The 12023-nt window shown below is 39.1% G+C and overlaps 1 protein-coding gene across 3 annotated transcripts in view; it reads right to left on the reverse strand.

The window, feature by feature from the left end:
* sima (HIF-1 transcription factor component sima) overlaps positions 1 to 12023 on the reverse strand; it is a 74598-nt gene that overhangs the window by 53913 nt on the left and 8662 nt on the right. For all 3 annotated transcript variants that reach the window (XM_017153223.3, XM_070216801.1, XM_070216802.1), the window contains exons 2-6: positions 9050 to 9237; positions 8752 to 8987; positions 8465 to 8686; positions 8214 to 8380; positions 7705 to 7811 (exon numbers count right to left, since the gene is read on the reverse strand). In XM_017153223.3, the coding sequence (XP_017008712.2) occupies positions 7705 to 7811; positions 8214 to 8380; positions 8465 to 8686; positions 8752 to 8987; positions 9050 to 9237 (920 nt within the window). The remainder of the gene's footprint in view (positions 1 to 7704; positions 7812 to 8213; positions 8381 to 8464; positions 8687 to 8751; positions 8988 to 9049; positions 9238 to 12023) is intronic.

The raw sequence follows: 12023 nt of genomic DNA on the forward strand, positions 1-12023 counted from the left end.
AACTTTGCACATTCATTGGGTTCGCTACTTTTTCTTTTTACCTCTTCCTTTTCTTTTTCTGTTGCGACAATTTTCCAGTAGTGGGAAAATTGTGCGCTTTTTTAATTTAATGAAAATTTTCCACTTGGTCGATTGACATTTTGTGTTCTTTGTCGTTTTTGCTTTTCACCTCCCGCCCCGCGAATTTTCATGGGTGTTGCAAGCAAAGTTTCCTCTGAGGTTTGGCAAATAAACACACAAATTTACTTAGCTTTTTTGGTTGGAAAAGGGAAAAGGGGAAAATGAGTGGGAAAAGGCGAAAAGTCGCTGCATACTCTGCGGCGGCTGGCGCGTAACTTTTATCATTTTGCCTTTGTTTGGAGCGTGTAATCAAATGCATATTTGCATGCCACCCACCTCCGCAAAACCCTTAAGCTTTTCGCCTTCTTCGCCATCGCCTTTTGTATAATTTTCTGCAAGACTTGCGAAAAACTTGCAAAGGCGGCAAAACTTTGATTCCCATCCAAGTGAACAAAAGTACGCAATGCAAGGCCCCCGATAAAGAGGACATACACAGTGCACATTTCTGTAAAGATAACGTTTTATGGATATATGTGCTACACTAGAAATATATGAAACTAAATTTGTAGAATTTTTAATTTTAAAGTTGTGGAATTTAAAAAGAAGACGAAATTTTTGGGAACCTAGAGAAAAAGGATATTCAGCCCAACAACAGTTTTTGCATTTATTTTCGGATATCATATAAGTTTTTATGAGTTATTTAAATAAAATAAATCCAGTGTCATATTAGTAAAAAAAAAAACGTAGTTAATACCTTTTAAAAACAACATTTTAAACTGTTTAGTGATAGTCCCAGTTAGTTATACATTTTTTACTGTTTATTACTACCATATTTTTGTAAATCAATGTTCCGAAACCTTTGAATAAAATATTTTAAAATTTAAGAACTCCAAAATTTAGACCAGTGTGCATTGCCAGAGGGTAAAGATAACGACGAAGAAAGATGCCAAAGCGATTGAGGAGACTATAAACTCAATTAGCCAGCCCCCGGATTCTAAATGGTGGCCATAAAAGTGTTGAAGGAATCGAAATGAACTTGGCCAAATGTCATTAGCGAGGGGCGGGAGGCGGAGGGCGTGGCAGCGCAGGCACATTAAATGTTATTAACGCATTCGCTTTTGTTGCATTCAGTAGTTCGATGGAATAGTTATCTAATTTGATATGCTGGGTGAAAAAGGGGAGCAAGGATAAAAAGTCACAAATGTTGAATGGAAAATGAGTAGGGAAAATCCCCACCATTGTGACGTGACAATGGACTCAAACACGTAGCGGAAAATTCTCCGGAAAGGATGGGCTGCAACTTTAAAGCGTGAAATCCTGCAGCTAAACGGGAAAAAACTGCCTGAAGGTACGAAAAGTGCAGCATTTACATTCATCATCATAAGTCACTGCCCGGACACAAATGAAATGAAATATTTGCAGAGAGGAGTTGGTGCGCAGGATACATTTTTTGGGTAAATAAGTGGGTGGGCGGCTACCCTCTGAATCCTCAAATAGAGCCATTCAGCTAAGCCAGCGAACAGCAAACACAGTACAACAAAGTGCATCCAGCGGGAATTGGGATCGGGCAGAGCAGGAATTTTCACTTCCCCAACTAATGGCACTTCCCCAACTCCGCAGGACTCACAGGACTCGCAGGACTCCACAGGATGCAGCGCGGCACTCACGTAGAGGAGCTGCTTGCACCGGCATATTTAATAAACTCTCGCAAATTAAGCGCCCCTGGATGGAGGATGCCATAAATCAACAGGTAAGAGGAGCGTGCGTCCACCTGGGATGGTAATGGTGATAGTGCCCTGCCTCCCATCCACAATTGCAGTTCATTAACATTAGCCAAAACGAGGAATTTCGAGGCACAAAGGAGCAACAACCCGAAAAGATATTAGTTTAATTTGGCGAAAGCAAATCTTAATGAGATCTCCGAAACCCTTTGCTCGGCTATAAATAAATATTGCTTGTAAAAGCTGCCAGATTTTGTTTCATTTCTTGGTGTAAAAGATGCTTGACACCCCAAATATTAACCAAAAATATTTGCCAACGTCTAAGATTACATTTGAAAAGGATTTTGGCTGTGCTTTATTTAATTAGATTTGAAAGCTGCAGATGAAATTTATTTAAATGACTTGGCTTCTCCATAAATAGGTTCTTTAAATTAAACACAAAAAATACAATTATATTAAGTCCATTTAAATTTAATTTAATGGTCTGTATATTCTACAAAAGTTCAAGAAATGTGGAATATTCAACGAACTGCTCGTAAAAATCTTTAACTTGTTAAATTAACCTTTCCTTCTTCTTTTCCTTTTCCTGAAATTTAAAGCTTAAAGTCTTTTTGGCTGCATTAAAATTCCAAGCTAAAACCTTAAGCCTATGTAATAAAGAGATGATGGACTTCCGGCCTCTGAACTTTGAGCAACCTGTTGGCAAAGTGATGGACACAAAGAAGCAGAGGGGAAAAGTGCAGCTGGGAAAGTAATTTATTTGGCAGCTCCCACAGGAAGTCGGTGGTGGAAAACTCTGGGTTCCAGCCAAGTCAGTCAGCCACATCCGGCGCAACTTTAAGCCGCATTTCCGCTCATGCAATTTTAATTTGTCAAATGCAACGCGTCGTGGAGGATGCTAAAATTAACTGGAAAATTTTACAATCCTGGCGAGGCGAGTCGAGTTGAGTCGCGTCGAGTCGGGATTACAGAGCAGGACATGGTAAAGCAGGAGTCGCCGAAATAAGGATGCCGACGAGCCACTCGAATTGGACCATTAGTTTCGACGGCATTAGTTTGGCGCTTTCATGGCCCAGACGATGCAGACGAATAAATAAGAGACGAGCAGCGGAGTTGGGAATAGATGTAGATTATATTGGCAGGAGAGGAGCGGAGCAAGTGGACCGAGGCGGACCAGCGAGGATCCCTCGGCGGAATTATGCATGTAATAAAATGCGGCTGCTGCAAACAACCCGTGCCCAGCCACGCCCATACGCCCACTTTCGCCGCGAACTAAATTTAAGTGCATTAACATAAAGCGGTTTCGTTACAGTGGAATGATTTTTAAAAATAAGTTAAATAAATATTAAGTAAGATATTAAACAATAAAATAAAATCGAATAATAATGAAATTACTTTCAAAGGTGCCTAAAACAATGCAACAATATTTTTCCATACCGAAAGATGACTTTCATATTTACACTGCATACTTTTAGACACCTTTAAAAGTGATTTGAATTTGTATATTTTTGTTAGCTATAGAATTTAAAGAGTGTTTACATATTAAGACTAAAGAGCTAGCCCTTCTATGAATTAAGATATATTGATTTATCTATCAATGCTATAATTTTATGTAGAACATTTCCCTTCCCCACTGTTCATGTTGGCCAAAACAAGATAAATAAACTTTTGTGTGAAACAGTTTGCGGGGGACCAAGTTCTTCCCCCCGAAAAAAGCGGGGAATTTCAGCTGCTCTCTGATGAGTGCAACGACTTGGCAGCAGCGCTAAGCGTCAGCATCATCGACACTTTTGGCAGGAAGCATTCGCGGGGCTCAGACATATAGTTTATATAGTGTACCCACCGACTACGGGACATGGCCAGGAAACTCGTCTGGGTCTCTGGATAGAAGCGTCTCCGAAGTGTGTGAGACATTAACAGACTCGTAAACTGGCAGTTGCTTGTTATGTTGATTACACAACCCGCGTGGGTGAGGGGCAAAGGAAAATAAAGTTACCGAACCAAACTTGCACTTGAAATCCTCGTGTGCCGAGCTTGAATTAAGGTGTTATTAAACTTGAATAAACCAGTCCTTAAGTAATTTTAAGCTCCCTCTTTGAGTCTCATATTGTAAAGTATTTGAAACATATTTTAATTTAAGAAATACGATCGATTTATTACAAAAGTCGACTCTCTCTTTTCATTGCATACTTTTAGACACCTTTACAAGTGATTAAAAATTTTGCTAGCTTAAATACCGAATCTTATAAATGCAAAAGGTTGGCATGAGAAATGTGATATTATTTAAAAATTGTTATCTTTCCATTCGTATCTTGCCCTTTTTTGTTTATGGCGTTCGTGGGAAGCTTTTTGAAGTCACCTCGCGTAGGCCATCGCTGAAAAGTATGCAACACTTGGCGCCACGCCCCCTTTCTGGTACGTGCCTGTCAGGGATCACCCGCCCCTTTTAACCCAACCCGCCCAAGAAAAAACAACAACTGTCAGCTGCCCTTTGGAAAATCCAAGAAGGAAACACACAAATGCACACAAGTAGAGGAAGGAAACTTAAACAGAAACAAACAGCGGGAAACTAAATCGGGCTTGTGGCAAGAGTTGAAAGTTGAATGTCTGGCAAATGCCGCGGCAATGCCCCCAGAATGCAGCTACAGCTACAGTTTCAGTGGAAAATGCATTTTCCGAAGGGGAACTTTTCACACGCAGCGCCAAATCTGCCAAAGCCACTTTTCGGTATTGTTTTTTGTTGCTTTTCAAAATTTATTGCAACACTCTACACCAAAAAAAGAAACCAAAAAATAGAACCCAAAACGATGCTGGCTTTATCTCCTCGCTGTATGTCTTTCTGTCTGTCAGAGGATATTTATCTGGCACGTTAAGTTTACTTTTGCCCCCTTCAATCCACTGCCACTTTCCTCAGCCATTTTCCTCGCCACTTTCCCACCCGCTCCTTTCATAATTTTTCGCCTCGCGGCCAAATTGTCGTCTTTATTTGCAGCATGGAAATGCTCGAACGCAATTTCCCATTTCCATTTCCATTCCATTCCACTACACACACACATCCGAATGGTAAACGCTGCCCGATGCGAGATTTTCCCGCATGACATTTGCGATTTTCCGCACATTTTGTACTTTATTGAACTGTTTGTCACATGACGTTTAGTATTTTGCGAGCTGCGCCATCTGCAGGCGAACAACCCACATGCACATGTGCACATGCACGGAATGGAAACGGGGAAAATCAGCTAGGAAATGGGGTCCTACGAGGTACAGACGTACTTCTGTATCTAGAAATCTATAAATTCAACTTTGAACTCAAAAATATATTTATAGATTAACTTTCTTTAACAAAATGCAAATCAGTAGATCCACAAAACAATCGATAGTATTTCGATATTTTCGATGGTTTACTTTAATATCTTCTATCCATAGGAATTAAAACATAAGCTTTATACTAAAATATTAAAGCTTCGAAAAGAATCTATAATTTTTAATTACGCAAACATTGGAGCAAAAAAATAATCGATAGGTATTCGATATTTTCGATGGAATTATGATGACATGTTGGTCATTGAAAAATTTTACTGTACCTCAGTCCATCATCATCTTCGAATTTTCATAGAATAAAAAGGGGTTGATAGATGGAGCATTTAAGGGAGAACCAACAGCTGACCCCCTTATTACAAAGCCATGTAAACTTGATGAAAATCAAATGGAAATAAAAACGGACAGCACTCATAAACAATAATATGGCGAGCTGGCAGCAAGCTTTCAAAAGGAAACTTTTTTGGGAAAAAGGAGAGGAAAACTTCGCCAGAGCAGCGAAAGCAACTTAATAAAAACAAAAATGTATGAAATACTTTTACGACTTTCGAAGACATTTTTACAACTTGCTGGCGAGTTTTGCTAACGATATGCGAGATGCACACAGAACTCGGTGGAGAACTCAGGATCGGCAGCTGCAACCGAGGACTTGAGCGTCTCCTGGTCAAATGGATACGTCGCATCATAAAACCGAAAGTCATTTCGCACAGAACGTGTCTACATGAAAAGCCAGAGGATGGGCGAATGTCCGGCCAAGAAGCCAAAGTCATCGCAGCCAATAATAATTCCAATTGTAGTGCAGTGACAATTTTCTGTTCCTCGGCGCTGCCGGGATGCGCTGGGATGCGCTCTTTTGGGCACTTTTGGGTACAATGTACCCCGAACAATGGTCAGCACAAGACTTTTTATTGCCCAAGCGCGTTGGCATTTTAAGTGCATCCTCTTCTCGTCCAGCCAAAGGAGCAGCCACATCGGCAGTGGCAACATTATTTGGCCAATGTAGACGACATGACGCGGCCATTAAGAGCAACAAATAAGCAAACAATAACAAGAAGCCGCGCCCCGATGAGCTGGGGAGAAATTAAGAAAAATGCTTAAGGAACCTTTACTTCTCACACTTGCAAAACTGCTTACTGCTTGGACTGAAAATAACCATTTCTTGGTCAAACTAAATGATTCACATCGAAATATATATATCCTATCTCTTGCATGACTTTAAAATATTACAATGAATTAACACGAAAAACTAATTATATTTATGGCAATTATTCACAGCACTTATCTACATGACTTTAAAATATTACAATGAATTAACACGACTGTTTACCTATATTTTTGGAAATGATGCACAACAAAATTTCTACTATCTGCCACTTATCTATACATGACTTTAAAATATTAGAATGATATTTTGTAATTTGTCAAAATATTATTGTTCGATTAACGAATAATAGAGCTTTTGAACAAAATGTACTTAAAGACAGAGCTGCCTATCAAGATCACACAATATATATATTAGGATGACCTTGGATTGAGAACTAAAAATCCCTAAACAGTTATAGGAATACGAACATTTATTATTACAATTCTAACTGTGTATATCCTGACATTAAAAATATATTATTCCTAAACTCAAGTAAACAAAGGTTGCTATTTATCTAAACAATAGTCAAATAACTATTTCCCTATCGTTAATTCTCACTGATAAAATATTTTATCAAACCCATTTAAATTCTATTTTTACAAAGTAATAAAAATAAAATATGAATATACTATTCGTTTTTCTCTGTGACTAGACCCATTTATCTATCGATCGAGTTGGATATTTCACCGCGATAACGATACTTTGGCTTATGAAAATTGATTGCAAATAAGCTGAGGGCCTTCGCCAGCCTTCGATTGCTAAGCAAGATGGGTGGGAATGGTTCTCCTGGGGGATTGCCGATGGGGCAGCAATAAGGCATAGCTGGATTATATAGATTCACCGACTCAGGGCAAAAGAAAATGTCATGCCGAATAAATAAACAAGCGAAATACGCGGAAACATAATTGAATCAGCAAAAAGAAAGAAAGATCTTGTTGAAATGAGTAGATAGAGATATGAAAGGGATAGATACCGAATAAACAGAGATTTCAGCTGTCTTGCTGCCTGACCAATTCGTTTAGTTTCGCAAAAGCTAATTAGCAACTAAAGTGAAATTAAAGCAGAGCCAAGTCAAGCCAACGACTAATGGTCTTTGTGTTGGAAAACAGACAAAAAGGGAAAGAGGAGGGTCTGAACAAGAGGAAGGTGCTACAACTAATTAAATGCAATAAGCTATGGCAACTGCTGGACGTGAACAGGAACTACTAGGGGATTCCAGGAGTCCGCGACACAGGACACAGGACAGGTAACGCCGGCGGACGAGTGACAACTTTGTTTTGATGTGCCGGTCTCTTCCGGCATCCTTCCTGTCCTCTGTTCTCGGTTCTCTCCATCTCATCCCATCTCAACTAACGACGAACGCGTTTTAATTTGCACATTAAAGTAATTAGTTTAGCATTAGTTAGCTGCAGTTTGTTTTAATGAGTCGCGAGTTTTCGAGAGTTGGACGATGCCACTCACCGCTCTTGAAGGTGGCCATCAGGCGTTCGGAATCAGCTCCATGCTGGCAGACGTATAAAGAAGTGTCCAGTAGATCCTTGGGCGAGTAACCCAACAAGCCGTGCATTCTAAAATATTAAAAATCAAATTCATTAGTATGAACTTTACTGAAGGCATGTTTTTAAACGAGTTCCCATTTTAATCTTTCGTTTAAATCGAATATATATTAGTTTGAAATAGCTATCAATTTACTATATACTGAACATAGGTTTAGGTGATGGAAAACGTAGCTTGTTTACTTTTATAATAACCTAATTGACACAAAAACAATTGATGATTTATTGACAGATGTAACTTTGGTAATAGCAAAAAAGCAAATGATTTATGAACCAAGCGACGTTTATTTGCCGCTTTTGGCAGAGCAATTATTCAATCAAATTAATTTCTGAGGCAGCCTAAGTAAAAAATTCCTCATTTCAAGAGCTTTTGCGATTAAAATGGTTTCTCATCTGTGATAATATGTATCTCACTTGTCGTCCACATAGGTGAAACGCATATCGAGGGAGTGTTTGGTTAGGAAAGTGCTAGTTCCCAAAGGTATCTCAATGTTCGAAGGATGCGGAATGGGTCGGCCAATGGCCATCAGCAGACGTTCGCCCTTGGCATTGACCACCAAGTGTCCAGTGATGTGAATGACCTAAGGGAATCATTTAGATTTGTTAATACGATATTATGGGAATTTATTATAATCATATTTGTAGTAAATACTACTTAATCCCACCTTATACGAGGCACTCTTGATGTTGATGCTGCGTCCGCGACTGGTCAAGGTGCACTTCAAGCGCACAAACAGATCCCGGTGATGGGTGCTCACTCCGGATTCCTGCTGCGGTTCATCCTTGACCTTCTCGGCGATTTCGCGCTTCAGACTGAGCGCCTCCTTGATCTCGGCGTGATCGCACTGGTGCGAGTACTCCCAGATCTGCTGGCCAAGGGTGTCAATCTGTGGGAAAAAGAAATAACCAAATTAGAATCACCCCTTAGAAAATCTCCTCCAAAAACACTCACCTTGGTAATGCCCAGATACTCGACCACGTTCTCTGACAGATAAGTGATATCTCCCTCGTGGGACAGGACCAGCAGGAACCCATCCATGGTCTGCTTCAAGAGCTCTCTGGCCTCGGCTCCATTTAGCCAATCCTCGCTGCCCATTTCCAACTTGGGCTTGACCTCCTGCTGATCTAGATCCTCCAAAGCTTCTATGTCCTTCTTGATGGCATCATTGCAGTCGCGCAAACTGGGCACTAAAATAAAATTATTCGGTTAAAAAGAGATTAAATGGAATACTTATTATAATATAACATACCAAACTGCAGCATCTCTCGAATCTTGAGGAACGCAATGGTGATCCTCATCACGGAGGCCTTGTCCAGTTGATTCACATCATCGGTTTTCAATGGCAAAGCCGCCGAGAGCTCCATGAAAATCTCCGTCTCCTTGGAGCGACGACATCTGGCCGCATCGCGTGATTTTTCCTTGCGCTTTTCATTGTTCCTGAAAAAAAGATCGATGAGATGAAAAATTAGCATAAGCTCAAAACGATCACGTACGCCACTGAAAAAAAAAGGGGGAAAGGTGGGGTGAAATATGTGCGTGCATTTCAATTGCTGCACTTTTATTCCCGTTTGATTGCCTCTGATTCAATTCACGCGGCCAGAGCTCGCAATTTTTCAATTTAGCCAAACGCTTATAATTTTCGCATTTGTTGCCAGGTCAAGCGAAAAAAACAGCGAAGGCGATCGACACGGCGCCAAAGTTCACGGCAGCTTTATTACTTACTATTTATAAAATAAAATTAATACATCTAAGTCACTCTAAATATTAAACGAAATTCTAATTAAAGTGCTGAAGAAGATAAATATATTTCATGAAATAAAGCAATAAATATTTTCAAAAGAATTATTTCAGACCTTATCAAAATGTCGAGTTTCTTTAAAGAATGTCAATAGTGAAAGTAATACAAATTATTGCTGCCCATGCTGATAAAGAATTTATGCAGAATGTATACAGAGTCTTGAAAAATATTTCAAATAAATCCATTATTCATTGGCATTGTCTGGAGGATCCTGACCTACAACGAAGCCCCCTTGGGAAAGCTGTGCAGAAGAACCCAGGGGCTTTAGATAGTTTATAATGTCTGTTCGTGATTCCGAGACTAGCCAGCAGTCACACGTTCACCTGATAAAGACTAACAGAGCTGCCTTGGCACCGATTTTCAGGTGTTGGACTCTTGGAAACTTTTTGGATATTTCGCCAGGGGATTGACGAAACATCGAAATATCTCACCTGCCCGGTGAGTTGGCAATTAGCGACTTCGATCGGCCAAGTAAGCCTCATTTAAATCGAGGGTTTCAATTCGTCCATATTGGCGACAAGTTATAATCGGCAAACAAGCAGGCAAATCATTCGTACACACTTATATTACAGAGCACTGACCTCACACATACGGGCACTATCACTATATGGGTATACCGAAGTATATATATTTTGGGAAATTCTAAGAAAAGACGGATGGGCCCTCCCTCGGGAGTGCGGGGAGAATTATGCCAAAGTTTGCCAAGAAAATCTCGTGAGCTGCCGCCTGCGAAGAAAACTAATTCGGGAATTTATCCACGACAACAACATAACTCGTGCCTTCTTAATATTATTTATTTATTATCGAAATAGAGGGCGAACTTGTATAATCCACGGTAAACGCCGAGTTTTGCACGTACATTAGTTTCCCAGGCCTTTGGGTAAAATTTGCCAACGCTGCTTTATTGATTCAGTGGTAAGAAACAAAAAATAAGAAACCAACCCACGTCAGGTGTTTCATTTGTGAAAATCTGCTTGGCAACATTGCGAAAATTTGAAAGTTTTCTGTTAACAAGCCTTAAGTACAACCTGTCAACGAAGAAGTCCAAATGAACAAAGGCCCATCATATCAGCCGCCAAAGGCCTTGAAATCTGCATTGTACAAAGTGATGAATATGTCAGTCTACGGGCTGTCTAATAAGAGCTTAAGAACCTATTTTATAAATGGTATTCCATACTTTGTTAGCTATTTAGTAAGGGTAGAAATCAAGACGTACTTCTGAATAAATTTATAAAAACCATTTAATGAAACTTTAGATACGATTTAAATAAATAAGTACTAAATAAATGGGCGATAATAAGTAAATATAATCTTCTATTATGACATCTTTGTATATGAGATAGGGGACACATTAATCAATCGATTGTAAACAGGGAAAATCTAAAAATAATCTACCCAAGGTTTGTAATCTTTTTAATTACACAGAAAAGTAATTCGCCTCAGAATAATTCATATTCAAATATTTTATTTTGCCCTAGGTGAAAAAGGGTATTTGGGCTTCCAAGATAAAACTTTGAGAAAGACAAAACAATGCATTGAAAAAAAGAAAAATAAATGTTAATAAAATAAAAGAAAAAAGTAGAGATAAGAGGGTTTTTTATTGTCAATCAATCGGTTGATTGATGGAAACCAGGCAAACGTTTGAAACACAACTGGAATGCTTGCCTCAGATAATTATTATATAGTATTATATTATTTCACTCGCTATCAAAGTGCACACCAATATATATGCGTAGACTCGTGGGTTTCCATATATTATATATGCATTAATAAACAGAAATCCGATAGTCGGTAGCCCATAGAAAGCGGCATAGAGTGGCTTTGAATTGCATGCTAATGGCCTGCTTAAATGGAGTGATATTCGAGGGGTTTTCGCGGGGGAGGTGAGTACTTATATATATATATTTTTTTTCGATCGGGCTCATTGTCTGTTCATTAGAACAGTAGCAACAACAGCCTTTTAAATATTCTGGCTGTGCCAGCAGAATTGCCTTGTTATTGCCACTGTCATCGCGCTGTTGTTGTTGCTAAGTATTTCCGCTCCAAAGCGCAGCTCAAAAAATACATACAAAAAATATATTTATTTAAAAACCCTTAGTAGTCAAGCAGCAATGATTAATTCCTCAATAAATCAGTTATTATTTTATTACAATAGCAAGAGGGTTTTATTTGTATAGAAAACGAGGACAAAATAATATAAACAAATATTACCGGGGAAGGTATATTTTCAATGGGAAAACCAAGCGACAGATAAAGCAGTTTAACTATAAAAAAGGAAATTTAAAATTAATGCTCTATTCGACCTGCTAACCCAAAAATTAAAACTTCAATCAAAGTTAAGAGAACCAACTTTTTCTACAGTTATAAGAACTGGATATTTTAAAATCTTTAACCACGATCCTATCACGTGGGTAGCTAAATCTCG

This window comes from Drosophila takahashii, chromosome 3R (genome assembly GCF_030179915.1).
Source record: "Drosophila takahashii strain IR98-3 E-12201 chromosome 3R, DtakHiC1v2, whole genome shotgun sequence".
Lineage (NCBI taxonomy): Eukaryota > Metazoa > Arthropoda > Insecta > Diptera > Drosophilidae > Drosophila > Drosophila takahashii.